Source organism: Centruroides sculpturatus, unplaced genomic scaffold (genome assembly GCF_000671375.1).
Source record: "Centruroides sculpturatus isolate CEXI.00-Female unplaced genomic scaffold, Cexi_2.0 scaffold815, whole genome shotgun sequence".
Lineage (NCBI taxonomy): Eukaryota > Metazoa > Arthropoda > Arachnida > Scorpiones > Buthidae > Centruroides > Centruroides sculpturatus.
The window spans coordinates 142,205-167,289 of NW_019385019.1; the positions used below are offsets into that span (position 1 = coordinate 142,205).

At 29.4% G+C, this 25,085-nt stretch overlaps 2 protein-coding genes across 3 annotated transcripts in view; one reads left to right on the forward strand and one right to left on the reverse strand.

Moving 5' to 3' along the window:
- Positions 1–5,585, forward strand: part of LOC111633511 (receptor-type tyrosine-protein phosphatase kappa-like) — a 70,467-nt gene extending 64,882 nt beyond the window's left edge. Inside the window, exons 37-45 of the mRNA XM_023378094.1 lie at positions 855–990; positions 1,084–1,233; positions 2,534–2,633; positions 2,706–2,776; positions 2,839–2,964; positions 3,514–3,645; positions 3,717–3,871; positions 3,945–4,080; positions 5,098–5,585. Of these exons, the coding sequence (XP_023233862.1) occupies positions 855–990; positions 1,084–1,233; positions 2,534–2,633; positions 2,706–2,776; positions 2,839–2,964; positions 3,514–3,645; positions 3,717–3,871; positions 3,945–4,080; positions 5,098–5,172 (1,081 nt within the window). The 3' untranslated portion in view covers positions 5,173–5,585. The remainder of the gene's footprint in view (positions 1–854; positions 991–1,083; positions 1,234–2,533; positions 2,634–2,705; positions 2,777–2,838; positions 2,965–3,513; positions 3,646–3,716; positions 3,872–3,944; positions 4,081–5,097) is intronic.
- A 508-nt stretch (positions 5,586–6,093) lies between these two features.
- LOC111633508 (GTPase HRas) overlaps positions 6,094–25,085 on the reverse strand; it is an 87,293-nt gene continuing 68,301 nt past the window's right edge. For both annotated transcript variants that reach the window (XM_023378091.1, XM_023378090.1), the window contains exons 5-9: positions 23,882–23,984; positions 23,767–23,806; positions 15,706–15,866; positions 10,241–10,324; positions 6,094–8,449 (exon numbers count right to left, since the gene is read on the reverse strand). In XM_023378091.1, the coding sequence (XP_023233859.1) occupies positions 10,253–10,324; positions 15,706–15,866; positions 23,767–23,806; positions 23,882–23,984 (376 nt within the window). In that variant the 3' untranslated portion in view covers positions 6,094–8,449; positions 10,241–10,252. The remainder of the gene's footprint in view (positions 8,450–10,240; positions 10,325–15,705; positions 15,867–23,766; positions 23,807–23,881; positions 23,985–25,085) is intronic.

Consider the following 25,085-nt stretch of genomic DNA (forward strand, 5'->3'; position numbering starts at 1 on the left):
GAAGTTGGCCATTCTAGGCTGGGAGGTTCTGCCTCATTCACCTTACAGCTTAGACTTGGCGACAACTGACTACATCCATTTCGCCCCCCCCCCTGCAGAGCCATATTGAAATATCCGATGCTCGAGAGTTTCTTCAATGAAAAACCACTCATTCAATGCTCGCGGGATTCAAAGTTTGCAGCAAAGATGTGAGATGTGATTGCTTACCAAGGTGAACTGTTGTTGAGTTCATTGCCGATAATTTTTTTTCTTTAAATTTAGACATTTTGAATCTTTACAACTTGATAAGAATGGCTTTTACAAACTTTTTTACTATTACAAATCAACCTCATTGAAGTGATAATTACAGTATTCAACACCATGGATTTGGTAGATAAATGCAAACCTATTTAATTAATCTATGTCTAGAAGTTTTTAGATACAAAAAGGACAAAGCTTATTACACTCTACAGCAGCGATTCCCAACCTGTGGTACGCGTACCCCTAGGGGTACGCGATAGGTTGTTTAGGGATACAGAAAAAAGTTAGTTATTATGGCAGAAAAAATAATATATTATGTATCACAAACTAATAGTATTAAAAAATTATTAGATAAAAAATGTTCCTTGCGACAATCACAGCTTTATTATACATTTTTTCTTGTTCCTTGCGACAATCACAGCTTTATTATACATTTTTTCTTTAATTTAAAGTTACAATATGTAAAATTAACAATACGGTTACTCACTAAATTTCTTAAATAAGGGGTACAATCTAGAGATATGACATGTCACGGGGTACACTAATGAAAAAAAGGTTGGGAACCACTGCTCTACAGTAATTATATTATTATTATTTGAATTTATATATTTTAGTGCAGGAGTTGGAAGAACTGGAACTTTAATTCTGTTAGACAGCATGTTAGATATGGCAAATTCAGAAAATAAAGTAGATCTTGTTTCTCATCTCACCGGTATGCGGCAACAGCGAATAAACATCGTGGAAACTTACGTAATATTATTTATTTATATATACAGATTTGAATTAACGATAAAACGGAAAAAAAGAAGAGTTAACTTAAAAACATTTGATATTTTTTAACAGGAGCAATATCGTTTCGTGTATCGAGCATTAGCCGATTGTCTATGCGAATTTAAAACATCGATTCTATGCTCTGATTATAACAAAGAAATCGACAGATTAAAGAAAGTTAATGCCTCGACAGGAAAAACAGGTTTTCACATACAATACGAAGTAAATAATTTAACATACTTTTTCTTTAAAAATTAAATAATCCTAAATTTAATCTTAGTTAAAACCCTTTTTAATATTCGATAGCCTAATTGTTTTAATATTGATTTTTCGTCCTCACTAGAGAATTTCTGAATAAATTATTTTCATTTAACAATATAAAATTTGAAATTGAATGAAAATCAGTCTAATGTACTGCTTATTCTTGAAACATCTTGATTTACCAGCATTTTGAATTATTGGAGATTTTTCGTGTTCTCCACTCATACTTTAAAATTTTCTTTACAAACTAAAGAAGTCGTGAATGTTAAGAGCACTCGGATTCAGCCCTTTTCTGTTCTTTCTTTATTGCCCATTTTCACAGTTTGCGTTTTTCTAATATTGAACATTCCTTTTAATTTTCTCATTTCCCACATTAAAAGATAAGATGGAAATGACGTCGAAACTCGCAAATTCTGTTTTAAATACGAAAAATAACACGTGTTCTACCTTTATAGCAGATTAAGAATAGACAAGAATATAGACGCGGACAATCTTCAATTTCTTATTCAGAAAGTACCGTATTACGTAAGAGGTTGTATATGTCTCCGAATAATATAGAGTAGGACCATAGCTTACGCCTGGGTCCATCGTCTTGCTTATGACATGTTCAATAGATAAGTGCAACCGTCTCTGACGCTGACCGGCTATTTAGAAAAATTCAGTCAGTCATAAGTAACACGAGTGAAGAGATGAAAAGAATGCAAGACGACGGATAGCTTGGGACTGATGAATATGAGATATATTAGTACTGTACATTGAAAAACGTTTTCTGCTAATTATGGTCGCAAGGTGCGTGTGCTCCGTAGCGAATGATGTGAGCAAAGACGTTTCCATAACGATAAGTTAGCAAACATTACATATAATAGAAATTTTATGAGTTGTGCAGTCAAATCGATTTTAAGAACTCAACAGGGAATAAAGTATTGAGTTTTTTAAATCGATTTCATTGCAATCGCAGAAAGTCAACACGGAGAAGTCGATTCGACCATGATCCACCATGTCCGTTAAGAGAAATCATCTATCTTAGTGAATTTTATGCGTTCGTATGCATAATGAAGGGTGCCCGCTTAAGGAAGATCAATTGTAATAAAGGTTAAATACTTTTTTGTTTTAATACCACGGTCATTTTCCTTTATGGAAAGGTATCGGTTAAGAGAGCTTTCACTGTATTTTCTTGACGAATTCACTAGAAATTAAGCTATAGAACCAGTTTTTTTTGTTAATTAATTCGTAATTAATAACAAATTATAATTTCATGTAGAGATTAGAGAAACTTCGTCCAAAAATAAAACCAGCCGACTGTCGTTCAGGATACGAATCTGACAATCAATTAAAAAACAGGAATGTAAATGTTGTACCACGTAAGAATATTTTTTTTTCAACTTATTATCGAATTATGAATAATTTTAATTCACCTTTGTTCATATTTACAGCTGAAAGAGCTCGCGTGATTCTCCGAGGTTGTGATTCCGAATCAAATTATATCAACGCTGTGTACATTGATGTAAGATATTTCAATCAAAGTATTATATTTACGAAAATATCTCTAACAATATTTAATTTTAGGGTTATAAACAAAAAGATTCTTTTATTGTAACTCAAGTTCCATTACCAAATACAGTTTCGGATTTTTGGAGAATGATGCTATTTTCTGAATCCAACACTCTTATTCTTCTAAACGAATTAGATGAGGTAAGATTTATGCAATTGGTCTTTTAACATATTTATATAAGTAAAGATCTAAATTTGCCATTGAATCAATTTACTGACTAATTTATTATATATAAAGGTTCTTAAATTATCTTTTCGAGTACCGAGATACCGCTGTATTTCGTTCCTCACTTTTATACATTACTTACTAAATACGAAAAGTAATCATTCGTAAAACTAACACTTAGTGAGTCTTAAATGCCAATGTCTGAAAGCAATGTCAACAATACTTGGTTAATAAGAAATAGTACAAGGAAGAAAAATACTCTCTACTATCAGTTTTCATTTATTATAGTATCCATACGCAAATTTGTGACGACACGTATGCTTTCTTAAAAGAAAGAAAAAAATAATGGTGTTTGCACTTAAGAATCCGGAAAATCGTAAAAAATTTTAAATGGAGATACTGTATTCCAGTACAACACCAATTTTCCAACCGTGTTAGAGCGGTATACAGGTTTCCCTCAACACGGTTAGCGAAACCGTGTTGTATTAGGGATACCTGGACGTAAAGAAAATTTTATTCTACAGGTATGTCCATCTTACTGGCCAAATCTTAACGACACTATCAACTATGAAAACACAGAAGTTTCAAATATTTCGGCAGAAATGTACGATTGTATTATAATAAGAACATTTCGGTTGAAAGATTTAACTCGAAAGGTATATTTCCGTTACGTTATTTTTATACTTTTACTTTCTAAATTTTATTAATTTGTGGATGCATTTCACAGGGAGCTGCTACTAAAACTATTAAACAATTTCACTTAAATAACTGGCCTTCTAATAGCTATATTCCGTATAGCGATGAAAATATTTTACATCTTATTGATAGAGTAGAGAAATGGCAACAACAAACTGGCAAACTAACATCAGTAGTGCAATGCCTGTAAGTATTGCAATTTATATATAGCAATAGTCTTGTAGAATAGTGAAAATATATTTACTTTTTTCCTCTGTAGAGACGGTGTTCGTGCTTGTGGGATTTATTGCACTTCCGTATTTGTTCTGGATAAAATAAAGGCAGAACAAGAAGTCGACGTATTCCTAGCTGTAAGATGTATTCGTGGAAATAGGCCACAACTTATAGAAAATCTCGTATGTATAATTAGGATTTAATACTGTATATTAGTTTTAACAAACGAGCTTTCCCATTCTAATGTCTTCCAGTGAAATTTAAACTTTACAGCGTTTTTTCAGAACAAAACCGTTTACAATAAATTATTTTGAGTAATTAGTTACAGCAAGTCTCTGTCATATTGCCGGCCTAGCCCAACCCTTAATGTACAGAACTGTAATTAAAAAATGGCCGTCTCAGCCGAAGGGGAAAGATCTTGGATAGATTTGTAAAAATTCGTATTGAAATTTACCAAAACATGTGTAGACATTGTTATGCGTAAATTTTGCTGATTATAAAATGTGGATTTACACAATTCAAAACAATTTAAAGCAAACACATGCACGCAATCTACTTACTTACGCAATTAATCTAAACATTAACAGTTAACAGTTATATAATGCCATTTGAATGAATTTATAAACAGTAAGAATGTGTTGAATTATTTTAAAATGTCATCTTGCTGCATTGTATTGTATTATTTCCAGAATACTTATGGTTTTTCTCGTATGTGTATGGACCATAACAAGTAAACAAGAATTACATAGATGTTAGGCTCAAAGACCGAAAAAATCGAACATAGCTGTTTCCGACTTCTCAGATCCAGCCATAATGCGAATTTCGAGTCATGGCAGTCTCAAAGAATCTCAAAACTGCCATGACTCGAAACTCGCATTATGGCTGGATCTGAGAAGTCGGAAACGGCTGTGTTCGATTTTTTTCCTAGGTCATTAGCAGACAGACATTTTAATGCTCTGGGATTTTACTGTGCAAATTTAGACACAGCTCGTGTGCTTTACTATAAAAATCACTCAGTGCCTTAACAATCGATAACAGACTGCTGTGAACAAATAAATGACAATACCAAAACTTTTGAATATATACTGTTAGTGGGTTCATGTCATTCAATAATTATTTTGAAAAATTATTTATTTTAGTTCAAAACTTATTCTGTTACTTACCGAATCTTCTGCTTTTAATATTTTTTTTCTTTTCAGGAACAATTTGTGTTGTGTTACAGAGTTGCAACTACTTATCTGGATTCATTCCAAATATATGCCAATTTCCAATAATGAACGATGTTTTAGTAATATATTTTGATATTAGATATGCTTAAAAATGTTATTTTAAAGTAAAATTATTTTTATAAATGTGGAGGGTTCAGTTCTAAAGTGAACCAAGTCCACATAAAATGACTTCAAGAATGAAATCATAATACACTAATGGATACTATGCATATAAAATGTATAGTTAATGCAATAATATATTGCATTAAAATCTTTCCAAACATAATATAATTTTTATGCATTTTAAGTTTTTTGTAATGTTGGTAATAAAATAAATTTTAATTTGTACTTGGTTCATTTTAGAACTGAACTCTCCAGATGTTATTCTGTTCAGAATTTGCACACTATAGAATATAATGTATCAATACATATTAAATCCAAGAAACAAACTTAACTTTGAAATTATTGCATTTATGTTATATGGTATTTTGATATTTATAAATAAATTATTTATCTAATATTTGTATGATAGCTTATTGTCCGAACAAATTGATTAAACAATATTGATATTAAGACAACTTTTAAACTATTTTAAATTTGCATCTACGTAACATCAAAAAAGTTTTTTAATTTGTTAAATCTCTAAAATACTTAAACTTTGGAACAAATCAAAATTAATTTACTGGAAGGCAGGCTATCTTTTTAAATGGTGGGTGATAAATTAAAGGTGTGTGTATGGGGGTCAAATTTTCTAGATTTTTACAATTTATAGCCAGCCTGACAAACAGGTGATCAAAAGAGAGTATAATCAATTATTTTTTACTATTATTTTTTATCTGGTGTATAATAATGTAGTCTTTAATAAGTAAACTCTTATTCTAGACTATTAAAATCACAACTATAAATATTAACTCATTGTTTCAATTACCTGTATTACTTTGTATGTACAGGATGGAGTTTATTGAAAACATAATACGCAACAGCTAATTCTTTTGGAATTTCTTTTATTTCTGTTTTATTTCTAAAAGCATTCTTCACTGATACAGGTTTTCCTTGATTCAACTTCATGTAAATTAAAACAGTGAAAAAAAATTACAGCTGCCTCTAACATTTTATAAAACCATTTTAAGAGTTGATATAAATTGCTATTCCATAACCTTTGGTCCCCTCAGAAAACAATGAATATAAATTAAAGTCTGAAATGTAAGTATAAATCTACCAACACCAGATTTCAATTTCTTTCTTAGTTATACTCGATTGTAAACCAATTTAATATAATCTGTCAATAACTACAAAACTCTCTTCAATTTGAAATGTTGAAAGTAAAATTTTAATTCTTGATAAATTTAAATTTAAGATCTATTATCTAACATTTTATTAAATGAGTTTACCTTGTTTTGGCAAAACAATAAATGGAATGCTTCTATTACAAAACAGTATATACAATAGACATTTAAGAGAAACTGGGATTTTATATTTATTATTGGTACCAAGAATATATTGTTATCATCAGTTTCATGGAATGATCATTGCACAAAACTTGATGATGGCAAATTATTGGATCAGCGAGTTGAAAGATTATTATATAAGCAAATAATATGATATAATTAACAAGCATTTCAAAACGACTGGTGATTTGATCTGGAAAACATTACTGTCATTGTCATGAATCAAAAAACATTATTACATACAATAAAAACCATACCCAAAGAAATTTTATTAAGATCTATTAGCATGTGAAATTTTAGTGAATGTATTTGAGTCTCAAAAAATATATTTTGTAGCATTTTTTAATTTCATGGTTTCATATTGAACATCTGACATTAGTGCATAACTCCCACAAGAGAATTTTAGCAACAACATCAAATTCAGTAAACAATATAGTAAAATATAACTTGCTTTTATGAAACAAGCTGTACAAGACATACATATCCATAGTGGTGAAGTATGCAGCATATGATTTGGGAAGGCAAATTGTTCTATAAGTTTTCTGTATGGACAGTATTTCATAATAATCATAGTAGTTAAACTACTGTATGTGACATGAACTATATATATAGTGTGTGACAAGTATCAATCGGTATCGGTTAAGGTCATTCTGAAAATGAAAATGATTCAAAAACACCATATCAATTTTTGTTTTAAAATTTCCCAGTTTAACTTGAACGTCCTATGTATTGTCGGATTAATATGACCAATACAACATATGAAACACTTGTATTATTTCAGAAAAAATGTTATGGCAATAACTTTAATAATTTGAATCTTTCTTTTACTCTAACGGTAACAATCTATATTCCATGATTTCAATCACAATAAACAAACAGATATCAATTTAAAAATCATTTAACACGGGTATGGAATGCACCAAATGGGCATATACAAATGGAGACTTCTTGGCAAATTCACAGAATGATGCTATATTAAACAAAATATCTCCATTGAAAGGCACATTGCAGGTATACAAATATACATACAGTACATATCGTAAACATGTAAGTAGTTAAATTTGCAAGAAATAACAAATGTTATCTTAAAAATACACTGAAATATTTGTAAAGAAACAAAACAACCGAAACTTATTGCTACCAGACAATTTACAATAAGAGGATTTGGCAATAATTTAGAATGTACGATATGTAGAGTTAATAATACATATTTATATAATATATATAATTTTAAATATCTTCAATCCAAATCCAATTATTGTTGAAATCTGAAAAGATTGTCTTAACTTTTTACCAGAAAATAATACTGACAAAATTATTAATAATTCTGCTAAGATAACATGCAATTCAAAAATGAAATTATCCACAACAAACAAAACAAAAATTTACATTCAATATAAAAAATGTATATTCAATATGAAAATTTCCATTCAATGTAAAGTCAAATTGAATAATTAGTTAAGTCATACGATAATTTTATGTAATAATATAGACAATTGTAAGTAGCAGAGAATAAGTATTATTACTATTGAAAAAAAAGTTTTTACATTTACTTTCTTTTGGATGGATAACAACTAGCAGATTCATTTGAAGATGAAAAAGTAGATTTGCTATTTTTTCTTGATTTCTGGCTGTAGTCAAGTTAATCAATCTACTATTTATATATTGTACATGTTGTGCTAAAAGTAGTATCCTGTTTTATAAAATTGACATCACAGTTACCTTTCCATTGGGTCCTTTAACTCACTATCATTCAAGTGACAAACTCTTCGAGCTTGCACATTCACAAACTATACCAGAAGAGAGAATAACCATTTATGCTAGAAAAATTTCTAGCAGTTTATCAATAGTATTTCATTTTGTGAATAAAAATGTATTCATTTCAGTATTTTCACCTGCAAATATAAATTATAATTTAGAAAAAAAGTGGCAAATTTAATATTATATAATAGAATATAATTATTTAGAACAAACAATCATAATCCGAATTATGCACTGTTTAAGAATTTTTAATATAGTATTAACATTAAAAATCATTTTATACCACAAAGTACGGAAGAGTAAAGTTATTAAAATGTAATAAATTAACTGTTGTGTTAAAATGTTCATATATAATAATTCTTTGAAAAATCTTTCCATACTATTTTACATCTGCTAAGACTAATAACCAAAGTTTCATCTTTGAATCGTTCTTATATCATCAGGAGACATTCAAAACACTTTAGTCCGCTGCTATAACCAGTGTGATTAAAACAATGCATTTCGGTATTGAAGAAAATCATACTCACTTCACGCTACAAACAATGTATACAGCTGACATTGACAATCAAAAAATTTAAGATTCATTTGCAAAACACAGTTAGCATTTCCCCACAATCCTAATAAGCACTTATCATACATTTCTTCCCAAAGTTTCCCATATAAAATCAGGACATTGCAGAAAGAAAGTGGTACTTGTAAGAAAATTTGTAATCCCTTTTGTAACCAAAATAGAATCGGCTTTTGCATTTTGATATGGAAAAATTTAGAAAGGAATGTATGAAAGGCATTCATTGGATAGTGGGGAAATGCCAACCATGTTTTGTAAAGAATGGATTTTGTGGTTAGACTATACCTATAACACTAACATGGAAATCAAAATTATGTTAGTGTTTTAGGTGTAGTCTAACCACAAAACATCATATGACAATTTGTTCATAATAAACGATTATGGCATTCATCAAAATTAGTCCACTTGCTCCACTCATGGCATAATTGCCTATAATATAAACTAATAGTATATAATTCAATTAAATTGTTTTGGTCAGAGTTTTATATTTTTGTTTTTAATTGTCAATATCAGCAGTATACATATAACCTAAGTTTCATCTTATGTAGTCTTAGCAAAGGTAATTCTTTGAAAAATCTCCTCATATGTTTAATGAACAAGTCTACTGTCATGATTTAGTTATATAATAAACACATACAATTTACACATTTCTAATCATCTATTAGTATCATAAACGTTAACAACATAATCACAATTGAAATTTTATCTTCATGTAAATCTAAAGAAAGGAAAAAAAAAAAAAACAATACCAGATATTAAACGAAGTTCTAACCTTTAATAATTTCAACTACTTTTGTATTATTCTTTTGCTGCACATTTAATTAAAATGTTTAAGAATATATACTTTTTTATTTATTTTTTTTTGTAGTGTTTTTGTGTTGTAAAGTTAAATAAGCTTATTTGATATTTAAAATTCTGGAACAATATGCTACAAGCCATTGAAATTTAAATATTTAATCTGATATGTTTAATCACTATCATTTACAATTTCAGGAAGATAGTCACACCAATGTAGAAAAAATACTTTTTTACTTTCATTTTAGTAAGTATCTTCCCATTTTGTCCTTAAAAGATTGATTTTGCCATGAAAAATAATATGAGATTTAAAAATCATATTTTAGATAACAATTGAAATACACAAGAAGATATTGATATTTTTGATCAAATCAATAATCAAACTAAACAATTTTAGTATTACTTTTATAGATATTTAAATATTATAGTTAAACTGGGAATTATTATTTTAATTATTACGTGTTAATTTAGTGATTTATAAAAAGTAGTCTAAGTGTCTATAGAATCTGAATTTTCAAATTGATATATCAATCTTAAAAAATGAAACATTAAGTATATTTACTTTGAATTATGATTATAACAGGATACATCTTCTTCTCCTTCCTTTATCTTTATTTTTCTTTTTATCTTTTCCCTTCTTATCTCTCTGGAAAAACAAAATTATTTATATTTAGAAATATATTTATTTATTTTTCATGTAAACTGATTTTCACAATAAATATTTAAAGTGGATATATTTAGTTTATTATTGTGTATAAAGCTTTAAATGCATTTAATGTATAAAAAGAAAACAGTTGTTAGCTTGTTCTTTATACATTTTGAACAACTTCAACGAAACTCTTCAGGGACCATCTTCTCAAGCAGGAGGAGATCAACTACTACTTTTGGATGAATCACCTTAAACCCCCTCCCCACATCATACATTTCTATCTGATCGATGCAATGGAGACACTGAACAGGAAAATTAATACAAAGTTACCAGTGAGCACAAAATGTGCTTTTACAGTTTTCATAATGCCAAGTATATAATATTTTCTCTCTTTTTTTGTGAAATTTGAATGGTACACATTGGAGTTAATATTAGAAAAAATTAGGATATCTTAGCCTTCTTGATAAAAAGCACTGAGTTCAGCGTTAATACGATTTTTCTTGTATCGCAAGTACTTTCGACGAGTATTATATCGTCGTCTTCAGGCGAAAAAAAGAACAAAATTTGAATTACAACGTGCAGAATGTTCCAAGTAGAAAACGGAAAATTTTTCTTGTCAATTTCTAAATTATAGCGTTCGGTAATTCCGTTGGTCACGTGCAACAAGCTTTTGCTGGAGTTCGAAATATTTTAAATCCACACGACTAGCAGCGCATGCGTTGAGGAGCGATCGTACTAATTGTGCGACTCTTGGCGCTTTTTGCTATTTAAACGCTGGTATAAAGTAACCCATATTTCGGGCAAGTCGAGTGTGGGGACGTTGCATGCGTCTGTGGTCATTGTAAGGAGCGCTTCCCAAATAAATGTAATTCTTCTGTTGTTACAGCTCCTGAGCAACGCTGTTTTTGACCATAACGGGTTATAGCCCTGCTGTAGAACTTTTCTGGCGAGCTCTGTGGTCTGTCTTCCTTTGTTTATATCATCTTGATGTTCCGCGATACGGCAAGCGAGCATTCTTGTCGTTGCCCCTATATACTTCTCAATTGTCCCCGTTATTGGATTTTCCAGTTGCACTGCGTATATTCCCGATTTTTCTAANACTATTGAAAAATGAACTCTAATTGCGACATCTGATTCTACTCACAAGAGTTCTTCGGACTAAAGTTTAAGTATACAGTACTAAAAACATCTTACAGAACAAAAAAGTCTCCAGTAAATAATCATGGATAGAAGGACTATCATATCCTTTCCATGGATCTTAAGGTCAAATGTTTTGAATCTGAATGTTTTTCAAATATCATTGCAATTGATGCATTTTGAATATCGATGCATTTTGAATATCCTTGCATTTTTTGAATATGTGAGAAATGGTTATCCTATACATGGTGGATATTACTTTACAAGCCATAACAAAGATGAAAGCAAAATTATTTCGGAGAATACTCCATAAAAAATGCTTTTAAAAATTAATCAATAACACACACAAAATGTCCATAAATTATTTTTGTGATATTGATGCCTTGCACAGAATTTAAAGTTATAAATGCATTTGAAAAACAGAATGTATTCAAAAAATGCAACAATATTCAAAATGCATTGCATTCATTGCAAGAGTATTTGAAAAGCATTCTGATTCAAAACCTTTGGCCTGTAGATCCATAGAAAGAACTGAAAAGTCCTTCTGACCATAATTATTTACTGGATTTTTGTTCTGCAAGGTTTAGTACTGTGACATGTGATCTGAATAACTGATTTTTCATTTCTGTTTCTGGATCCATGTAGAAAGCAAAGTGCTGATAGGTCTGAACTTTAAGGAGGATATATCAATGTTTCCCACTAAATATGATGCAACTTCTGTATCATAAACATAACATAACAAAATGATATTGAAACTTATGTTATTTTTCTAGATTGCTTTGTTTTAATGTGTACTATACCTGTATGCTGCGCACAGTAGTTTTGCAGTGCTTCTGGAATTCAAATCACATGATTATAGCAGATGACTTGAATTCCAGAAATAGTGACCCTCAGAATAAAAAAACAAACACAGAAAACTTTCTCAGTAAAAGTCATGTCTGCTAAAAACTTTTTTGATGAGATGATAATGACTATGCAGTGGTGACAGTCATCTATTTTGATTCTGATTCAAAGTTACCAGTAGCACCATGCTTAATCATCAATGACTATATACTGCAGAAACTTTTTGCCTTCATTATGATATTGAAACAGGTTCAGTTGAGATCACAATTCTTTATTTGAGATTCATTTAACACCCTTGGAATACAACTCTAACAGACTTTATGAAATCCAAGGCCCTGCATGATAAAACAACACTTCCTACTGATGGATACCCTCTGATCCTAGTACTTATATTTGGCATTGCAATAAGCTTGTCTGTTCTGGCTGTCACTAGACTAACTGACTTGCACACAAATCAGTTTTGATTCACAACCATGTCTAAAAAGTGAGCACCATTCCATTTGTCTTCAACAAACAGGTCCTTGTACTGCAGTTATGCAGTGATGAACTGAGACAAGTGTCTCACCTTCTGCACACAGGAACTGAATAACTATCCTATGATCAGACTTGGACACTTTAGTTATATGCATCAATATTTTGTAGGTTCATTTATATTTGATACATATCTAATAACAATGCCATTTTGAGCTAACACAAGATCATATAACCTACATACATAGTTATCTAGAATATACTTCTGTCAGGACTACAATGTCCTGAGTATTAAATTCTTAACAAGCACAAAAACAGGTATTCAGTGTTGTCCAGAGTGCCAAATCTTAGAAATCAGATTTGAGACAAATGGATCAATTAAAAAGTAAGAACAATTGAACAATTTAAGTAACATCAATTTGTTTTTCCCTTCAATGTAGATTTTTGTTGTTTTTTATTCTGTTTTGTGAAATTTTAACACTGTGGTAAACATTGCAATGAAACGCTAAAATAACTAAACTTTTAACAACAAACATTAAAATGAAAACCATATTATCTTTGCATAGGCAGTGTCAGGAATACTCAAATTCAACAAGCAATTATTTATTGTGACATCGTCACAATGCCAGGCTACAATTTTTAATCAGGTAAATTAAAAATATGCTTTTCACCTCAAATTAACAGTGGTTTGTCACTTTACACAATACTTTTCTTTTAACAATAGAGTCGTGGCAGTCATTGCTTTCAGAGGAAAAGATTTGGATTGAAATAACATGGCTTCAGTTTGCATCGTAAGTTCATACGTAGGGGTAGGAGGTCCCAATTAACTAGGGTTTCCATATCTTGTCTCGGATTTCAACTATCTAACTCCATTCTTGAGATTAAAGAAAGACAGATAGATGGACAACAGTGAAAATTTATAGGTCTACAATTTTTTCAAATTGCAGCCCAACAAAATCTTGCATAACTATATTACAATTTTTCAAAAACTTCGATGTTCTATCACTTTATAATCTGAAATATTACTCAGAAATTTTTAAACCATCAAACAATTCTAAAAAAATACTACCATGTGAATTAAGACACTTTTCCCACTGCTTGACAAGACAAAGTTTCCTTTCTGGTAAAACTCTCATGTTTGACACTTGAACTATTGAAAAATGAACTCTAATTGCGACATCTGATTCTACTCACAAGAGTTCTTCGGACTAAAGTTTAAGTATACAGTACTAAAAACATCTTACAGAACAAAAAAGTCTCCAGTAAATAATCATGGATAGAAGGACTATCATATCCTTTCCATGGATCTTAAGGTCAAATGTTTTGAATCTGAATGTTTTTCAAATATCATTGCAATTGATGCATTTTGAATATCCTTGCATTTTTTGAATATGTGAGAAATGGTTATCCTATACATGGTGGATATTACTTTACAAGCCATAACAAAGATGAAAGCAAAATTATTTCGGAGAATACTCCATAAAAAATGCTTTTAAAAATTAATCAATAACACACACAAAATGTCCATAAATTATTTTTGTGATATTGATGCCTTGCACAGAATTTAAAGTTATAAATGCATTTGAAAAACAGAATGTATTCAAAAAATGCAACAATATTCAAAATGCATTGCATTCATTGCAAGAGTATTTGAAAAGCATTCTGATTCAAAACCTTTGGCCTGTAGATCCATAGAAAGAACTGAAAAGTCCTTCTGACCATAATTATTTACTGGATTTTTGTTCTGCAAGGTTTAGTACTGTGACATGTGATCTGAATAACTGATTTTTCATTTCTGTTTCTGGATCCATGTAGAAAGCAAAGTGCTGATAGGTCTGAACTTTAAGGAGGATATATCAATGTTTCCCACTAAATATGATGCAACTTCTGTATCATAAACATAACATAACAAAATGACATTGAAACTTATGTTATTTTTCTAGATTGCTTTGTTTTAATGTGTACTATACCTGTATGCTGCGCACAGTAGTTTTGCAGTGCTTCTGGAATTCAAATCACATGATTATAGCAGATGACTTGAATTCCAGAAATAGTGACCCTCAGAATAAAAAAACAAACACAGAAAACTTTCTCAGTAAAAGTCATGTCTGCTAAAAACTTTTTTGATGAGATGATAATGACTATGCAGTGGTGACAGTCATCTATTTTGATTCTGATTCAAAGTTACCAGTAGCACCATGCTTAATCATCAATGACTATATACTGCAGAAACTTTTTGCCTTCATTATGATATTGAAACAGGTTCAGTTGAGATCACAATTCTTTATTTGAGATTCATTTAACACCCTTGGAATACAACTCTAACAGACTTTATGAAATCCAAGGCCCTGCATGATAAAACAACACTTCCTACTGATGGATACCCTCTGATCCTAGTACTTATATTTGGCATTGCAATAAGCTTGTCTGTTCTGGCTGTCACTAGACTAACTGACTTGCACACAAATCAGTTTTGATTCACAACCATGTCTAAAAAGTGAGCACCATTCCATTTGTCTTCAACAAACAGGTCCTTGTACTGCAGTTATGCAGTGATGAACTGAGACAAGTGTCTCACCTTCTGCACACAGGAACTGAATAACTATCCTATGATCAGACTTGGACACTTTAGTTATATGCATCAATATTTTGTAGGTTCATTTATATTTGATACATATCTAATAACAATGCCATTTTGAGCTAACACAAGATCATATAACCTACATACATAGTTATCTAGAATATACTTCTGTCAGGACTACAATGTCATAAATGGAAACTTTCTTAATCCTCCCTATATTTAATAAATAGTAGGAAATACTAAATGTTACATATTTAGTAAAAATTTAGATGTATATATTTTTGATATATATACAATCTTTATAAATATTTATAATCACATTTTTAAATTAAAAATATTTACTTACATCTTTACGGATTTCTCTTACAAGTGTATAAAAGGCATCATCAACACCCATTCTTGTCTTGGCTGAGGTCTCAATGAATGGTATTGTGTAATTTTTTGCAACTTCTGCTGCTTGCTTCATATCCACCGCCCTAATTGGTAAATCACATTTGTTTCCTACCACTGTATAATGAATAAAAACATTTCAATTATCACCATAGAGCTTACAAAAAACAAAATATTGTCTAACTTAATTTCATTTTATATTTGCAAATGTAAATTTATAAATCCATTTCAAATTTGCAAATACAGTATTAGGTAACTGAAATTAATACTAATTTAGTGATCTGTTTTAAGAATAAAATATCTATTAACTTAATAGAATGACAGCTTCATTGTGTTACTTTGTAAGTACATAATAAAAATATTAAAATCTAATTTATCAATATTTTAATTGTTACTATTAGTTTCAATTTAGTTCAAAGATTGTTATATATTACAGTGGTAATAGTGTGCATGAGAAAATCTGAGTACCAAAATATGATAAAAAGATTATCTAAAATTGCAAAGCATTTTATAAGTAATGCTTGTCAGTCTGAACATTTTTGAGTTGAAAGTTTATCTCAGTCGTGCAGAAATTAAGAAATAATGTTTAGTTTTCTTTCCAAAATAAGGTTCATAAACATGGTGATCTTATCAGTTCACCATGTTTATCATCTCTTGCAAACGCAAATAATTTAAATACCAACAACACAGATGTTAGATTCCTTTTTAAGAGTGCCAGTTTGTTTTAATTCTGTACTGCAGTTTCTTCATATTATTCTTGAATCCCAACATGCATACTATATGCCAGGGGTGGGAAAGCAAAAGTTCAGTGGGAGCCGAAATGTAAGTTTTGCAAAATGCACAGGAGCCGCAGTTCTATACTTTTTTATTCTGTACCGCAATTTTATTATATAATATACAGTAAATACAATATAAAACAAATATTGAATTTTTTTAATAAACATATTTGCACAAAATCGTAAAAATTTCTGCTTTTTTATTATTATTAACACTTTCAGCAAGAGCCACATGTAACTCAAAAAGAGCCGCATTTGCCCATGTCTGCTATATGCTGTATATTCTAACACAACCCCCTCACGAATGTTTTGTTTATATTCGTGCACAGAACATAGAAGAATAAATTAAGGAGCATAACAAGAATTTTAGAATGGAGATAATAAATAACTTCATTAACAATACAGTAGAGCATTGATTATCTGACTCAATTGGGGACTGGGGTTGGTCGGATAATTGAAAAGTCGGATAACCGAAAAGTATGAAAAAATCCATTATTAGTGTAGTATATTATTATATCCCATGTAATTAGTATATTGCTATTAACCTACTTTGTGTTGAATTTTCCTCCATGTTAAGCCTATCAAAATTTTTTTTTAAAATAATAATCGTCACTATTGTATCGTTAAAAATTAGAAAATTAAGCCTCGTTTAAATACTGGCTCCCTTTTATGGTCAATCCAGTGTTGCCAGCTAAAACACACAAAAATAATATTAAAGTAGCCAAGACATAGCAAATGTCCGCTAGTGATGTGGCGCTACAATATTTGGCTGACTAGAACACAGTTGGTTAACCGAGGTGATGGTTAATCGGGGGTCAGATAATCGATGCTCTACTGTATTTGAAAATTTATAATAAATGAATTATTGAATGACATCATTCATTTCCTATTGAGAAGACAACAAATCCATACTACACCAAGAGTGGACCTAGGGACAACCTCCCTACACATTTTTTAAATTTGTATTCAGGCATCGATACCTAAATGTTTTCTAGACAAATCACCCATGTAGATATTAATTTTACTTTATTGGTATTTTAATGAGAACCTGTATTTAAAACAAGGTGTGGCTACTGTCTACAATCATAATTGTTTTTTTTTTTTTTTACTAATAGTCATTCAAAGTAAAGAAGATATTATAATTACAGTAAAACTTCTTTAACTCAACATCTGTAACTTAGAGAAAATTTGAGTTAAAGAAATATTCAAGTCAAAAGTTTCTCATGGTCCCCGACACCACTTTGTGTTACTTTCAATTTTCCCAACTCAAATTTTAATATTTATTCTATCCAAAGTGATCCTAATTATCAGATTTCCAAGAAATTTTCAGACAGTTAGTTGTATCTACTTTCCAACACCAATTTTCAGCCAATGATCCAGTCCAAAGCAAAAGGTCAACATTTATATAAAAAAAGAACAAAACTAGCAATTTTTCTATCATTTATAGCACTCTATGTAAAAATTTGAAAAAAAGAAAAGAAAAGTGAATTATTATTAATCTACATATAAATATTTATAAATTTAAGAACAAATTTTGCTGTATTAGCTTTTTCATCTTTGAAACATATAAAAGTTATTTTCTCAATGTATGAAAATAAAATCATTCCAAATTCGAATGTTTCAACCTGAAGATGATCTATGGAGTAGATCGAAAACGTTAGTTTTCAATAAACTCCCTTGGCAACGAATAAGGTGTTAGTTACTTTATTATTTACTTTGCCGAGTACGTTTCCGTTCATTCCAATGTCTTTTCTTTGACACAAAATTCAGAGATTAACTAACAAATTTTGATTTGTGAGGTAACAAGAGGAATTTTGAATTTATATACATATCTAATTACTCACATTATTTATTTTTCATTTTGTTTATCTCGAGTTTTGGTGGTTGAGTTATGTTAAACATTGACTGTTATTTCACTACTACTCAGCTAGAACTTCATTTGCATAATTTCACAATACTCAAATAATAAATGGGATTGCATCCCACTAAGTTAGGGATTAAATATGACTAAACTATTACATAATATGCTACGTATAATTTTTTTAACCAGATATTTGTAGACATACAAGTTAAACATTTTATTTTTTTTAAACATGTTCAGTATGCAAACCAACAATGTATGAAAAGTTAATGTGTCAAATTGGCATAGAGAGCTATCTTAGTTTCTGCTGGTGAGTGTATAGCTTTTACATTGTAAGAGATTGATTGTTCTGATTTAAGAGTTTTTCTCCCACTAGGTTCTTTCCCTTAATTAGGTTAACTGTTTGAGATTTTTAATAATGTAATTTTATAAATTGTACTAATAGTCAATTTTATTAATGAAAATACTGAATTGAAATTTGTGATATTTAGGTCCAGAGATTTAAGGAGGACTAATTTACTTATCAATGATTGTGGCCGTTGAAACAGTTCATCTTTGATATGACTTTGCACATGTGCATATAAGCAGGAGTGCCAATGCAAGAAGGTAATGTGTTCTCAGATAACTGCTTTGCAATATTATCTAGCAAATTTCACGAAAACATTGGTTTTCTATTTTACCAAAATTGCCTTTAATTAAAAGACTTTCTGTCATACAATTATATCCTCTATTTGTAGGGAGACCAAAAGACACAACAAATCTGAAGGGAATATTTTACATGTTTGTTACATTAATCCTTAAGATTGCCAAATCAAAGATATTTTTACAACAGGTGTTACATTCTGCTGTCAAGCACACCAAATACTAAATTTCTGGTCCACAAAAACCATGGCACATCATTTACAATCAACTGATATTACTTGTGTTTCAAACTGTAAAAGCAATCCCTCTTATACATCAGTAATTGAAACTAATGTGATGTATCATTGTAGTGCAACACAAAACTTAAACTACACTTTCAGAATCTTTTATTATTCATTTCTCTATGTCTTGAATGTTTTCACCTTATATTATGTCATATTTTCCTGTGTCAACAGATTTTAGTTCTAAAAAGCTTTTTCAAGAAATCTTTCCAGTATACCTTTAGTAGAAAAGTAATCAAATTTAATGATATCCTCATTATTCAAAAAAAATTCCAGAAAGTTCTGAATAAGAAACATTTAATTATGGCCATACTACAAATTACGATAATATAAGCAAAACTAATTTTTAAAATTGAAATTAAATTAATTATTTTTCAATTAAAGTATTGCATTATTATTAAATGTTTGAAAATTCTTTATTAAACACAGAAGCTTATCTTACAATATTTTTCACATAAAGGAATAGATTTTTACTGTTATAGGTAAAACTTTAGTAAGAATTATAAGTCCAGTAAGAATTTTTTAAATACTGTTTCTAATATGTTCTTACTATGTTAATTTAAGTCAAAAACAGAGATTATATATAGTACATAAATGCAAATAAAGGTTACAAAATATATACAGAGATACTACCAAAAGCCTGCTTTTACAGATCTAAAGACAAAAACTTGAAGAGAATAAGAGGATTGATTAATTTGTTAATAAGATCTAGTTTAGTAAAATTGATTAATTAGGACATTTTATTTTTAGTTTTAGAAATTATATATATCTTCCTACATAACTGTAATTATGCTGGGATCATAACATAATTTTGAGAATTATTTTTTTATTTAAAACAATTTAAATATTGTTGAATGATGTAATATTTTTGAGAAATTAATTTTAACATAATAAAAGTATTAAATAAATCTCTCTTTTCAATTCAAATTCCTTGTCAAAAATTCATGCATAAACCATCACTTTTCAAAAATCACTCATAACATTTCATGCACATTTATTCAAGTCAATAAGATGGGAAAGTACAGAAGGATAGATAGCAGAATTTTGAGATACATGAATCTGACAGTAATTGTTTTTGCCATTCATATATTCATTTTAAAACTAATTTTGCAGGCTGATATATATCAAATGCTTTTATTACATTCAATTATTTTCTATTTTTCTTGTTGTTTTTACTTTTTCAAATTATATTCAATTATATTTTTAGAACTAGATTTTTTTTTTATTAGAGAGAAAATAACCTGAAGAGTTAATTTACTTTTTACATAAAGATGTATATAAAAATTAGAAAGTTTAATTTCAAAGCTTCTATATTTCCAAAATTTGAAATGAAGTAAATAATTCTGATTATCTGAAATATCTCATAAGATACAGTAGAAATTCAATTATCTAAAATGGTTAAAAAAGAAGAGAATATGTAGTATTGTATATATCACAAATCAAACTCTCGATGCAACTGGAAATTATTATGTCATCTACTAATTGTAGTGCAATGAAACTAGATCATATACTGTATATAACATAAAATCTAATGTAAAGTAAATTTACTTAATTTCAAATACAATAATTGCACTAAAGTATTTATATTTTACAAAACTTTAAATGCATTTATCATGTGTTTTGATTTATCCAAAACACAAGATTTTCTGCATTATTCAAAAGATCCCCGGTCACATCAAGTTTAGATAATAAAGTTTCCACTTTAATTCATTCTTCTTTGATTATTAATTATATAATTTTGTATGTAACTTTAAATTCCGATAATTAATTTAAACATTTTTATATAAAACTTGCAGTATATGTAATGTAAATAATTTTACAGTTTTAGAGATAAAATTACTACATCAGATGAAGTTATTTAGTTTAATTATTTTCATATGGAACAAAACAATGAAGTTTCTAAAACTGCAAAAATTTGTTTCAATTAGAAAAACTGAAATTGAAATAAATATTACTGTTGCTATTATTTAATATTGTATTTTTTAGATTGACTGGCATGTCACATATAATCATGAGAGATTACCATGCTGGAAACCCCCATGGTTAAACTGAAGCTAAAAAATAAAAATATTACTCTCTCTTTCTCTCTCTGAAACTTAGTCAGTGCACTGCACAAATACCTTTCAAGAAAAAAGAAAAAAATTGTCATATATGATGTCATATGCTTCCTCACATATAGGAAAATTGCATAGGCATAACTCTTGTGAGCACTGCATGTCATGATTGATTCAACACAACAGCAGTTTAAAATGAATATCAGTATATCTTTACAAGAATACCATTCCTTATAGTCTCTGCTCTTTTTTCATCTTTGGACCAAAAAAATAAATTCCAGTTCATTTCAAATGAACTGCTGCATTTGCTTGTGATAATGCATCTTTTCACACATCACATTGTTATACACAGTGCAGTGACAAAAATATAACAATTAATTTTAATAATACAAACTGTGTAAAAAGTAAAATTTTTGTTTTTTTTATAACAATGTTATTCAGGCATTACAGTATTGCAAATGCATTTATTTGATAAATTTATGAGAATTTTTTAAATTATAAAGACAATGTTGAATATTTAAATTATTGTCATAAATCAATGGTTCCCAACCTTTTCTCATTAGCTTACCTCCATGGCATTTCCAACTTTCCAACAAGCAATGCATGTGCAAATCTCACACTGCCTGTTTGTAGAGAGTATCACCATTTTGAATTTTATTTTGACTCGGTTTTTTGTCCTCCGAAGACCTACAAGTCTGGTTTTTTTTTGTGCACACATGATTTGGGCACCTAATACTCTGTGCCAAATTGCAACTTCTGACATGTACTCCTCATACTTCACAGCAGGCAGTACAATTTTAAAAACAAGACATAGTCTTGTCAATAAAAAATTAATAAAAATACTGAATAAATAATGAACAAAATTACCACTTGTAGAGAAAATCTGGAGAAACTAGCTATGTCCTTTTCCTTGCTAACAAAAAAAAATATTTTTTATAAAAAAAAAAAAAAAAAAATACTTTTTTCAAACAACACATGGGGATATTGTTGAAAGATAATAATAATAATGGTAACACATCCCACCATCAAAAGTCTGTAGCATAATCACTAATCACGCATAATGGTATCCTCACTACTATTGACAGACTGTGCAACATTTATTGACCCGTTGTATTGTACAATCAGTAGAATAAGTTTTTATTTCTATTTTTGCATTTTGAAATGTATAATAAAGTTTGTGATTGTTTCAAGGAACATTTTTTACCTAATAATTTTTTAATACTATTAATTTGTGATACATAATAATATATTTAAAAATATAATCAAACACCAAAACACTTGCTGAGCCTACTATTAATTTAATATTGTAGAACAGTAATTTTCTGAAAATGGCCTATTAAAAATAGGCAGAAAGCATTTGAATATTAAATTAATAGTAGGCTCAGCACAATATATTATTTTTTCTGCCATAATAACTAACTTTTTTCTGTACCCCTAAACAACATATCGCATACCCCGGGTTGGGAATCACTGTCATAAATAACCAAATTTTTGATGGTTCATGCATTTGATTGTTTAACCAGAAATGTTTTCTATTTGAGAAATGAAGCAATCAGAAATAAATATTGATGCTTTCTATATTTCAAGGGATATTAATTTTTGAATTAAGATAATCAAATTTTGATAACTGCGTGATTATATCACAAAAAATAAAATTAAAGTAATCAGATTTCGCCAAACTTGACAGATGTTAAAGAAAGCATTCTTCCAAGTATAGTTAAACAGTAATGTTATAAATTGACCAACTCAGTAAAGTGAGTTTTTGTTTTCAGAGTAATAAAACAATTAACAGTTTATTAACATTATCTATAGAGGGTGGTATGGACTGCACTGACAATCTGTGGGGGAAAGTAATGGTTTTACTATCCTAAATTCAGAAAAACAATCTATCACTCTCCAATTACAAACAAATCCAATATCAATCAGTAAAACTTGAGATAAACATATCAAATTTCAATTGTGTAAATTATTTTTTGTATCAAATTACAATAGACAAAAATAAAAAATAAAAAAATGCAATTTCATCAATCCATGAGTATTTTACATCATTAGAAAGAAGACAAAATGTAGAAATTAAACATATAATCATAGTTTTTGATGCAAAGCCATGCAACCTAACTCATTTGTTTTTTCACATGCCCTCTAAAGGATATATAATTTCATTTAAATCAATATGCTGGCATCCCCTAGGATAAACTAGCATGTTGCTTTTTACCATAAGAAAGTATCTGATTTCATGGTCTCCCAACATATTCGGGCATGCCAGTCAATCCATAAAAATACAATAGTTGAAGAAATGCATTGCATTCAGAAACTGTGTTTATCATTAAATGTTGCTATTATCTATTGTATGATTGTTGAAATAAAAATATTAAGGAATTATTAAAAAGTAGGTGTACTTACAAACCATAGGTACATCATCTGCATCCTTAACTCTCTTTATCTGTAAAATTTTCTATCTTAATAAAATTGAAAATACTTAAAGCATTTATAAAAGCGATTTAAATTGTAAATATACCTGTTCTCTGTACATACTAATATCTTCAAAAGATTTTGCATTATTAACAGCAAATACTAATAAAAATCCTTCCCCTGTTCTCATGTATTGATCTCTCATGGCACTGAAAATAAAAATTAAATCAACACAATTATACAATATGTAAATAATATTTTTAAATACTTTTACACAATAATTCTAACTCATAATGTAAAAATATACAAAGAGATTTGACAACTTTTTTCTCTCTATGAAACATATTTCCTAACTTTGATTGCTGAAATAAACAAAATATATTGTTAGGTGTATTAAGTTCACGGGTTGGATGTCACGCCAACTTATGTCAATCAAAACTTCTTCTTCCAAGAACGTCAGTCTATGAAGCGTTAAATATACTTGAAATTATTTTAATTTACGAGCGCTTTTGACGTAAATAAGCACATCGTCTTCAGGTAAAATTAAATTCGAATAAAGAATTCGAACCATACATTTAAATTTAAAACATTAACGATACTAGCCGTTTTTGAACATACAAAAAAGAGATTTTAAATTTAAATATTTAGAATTAAACATTTAAAATTGGTGCGCATGCGTTTTAAAACAAATAAACATCGATTGGAGTGGCTATTAATTATTATGTGAACGCGAAAAATTGGCGCACGTGCACCTTAACATGCATAACATGAGAGCCAATTAGATGTCTATTAAGTACAATTAAATTTTTAGAATTTAAATTAAAACACTTTGTAAATACGTATAAAATTTTTGGCACGCATGCGCCTTAACATAGATAGCATAGAAACCGATCGGAATAGATCCACAAGTGCAAGTTTATGTTAAAATTTAAATTTTAAATATTAAAGCGCGGGACATAATTTAAAATACATAACACACGTAAAAAGACGCACATAAAGGGGCCGACATGTATGTGCTTTGAATCATGTAGGAGGTGCGGGAAGAGAATGCAAAATTATTGTTGGTTTTTTAACCGCCTGAATAAATTAATCCAGACGTCCGGTAAATCGAGGGTAGGGGTGTTGCACGGGGAGAGCAGTTTTGTGAGGAGGGCCTCCCAAATGTATATCAAGTTCCCTTCATCACAGCGTTTGAGTATTTCCACTCGATTCCAAAGCGCTACGTGGTGGTGTTGTATCACCAATTTGGAAAGTTCCGTGTCACAATTGCCAAGTGCCACCGAACGTTGGTGTTCAGATATGCGAGCAGC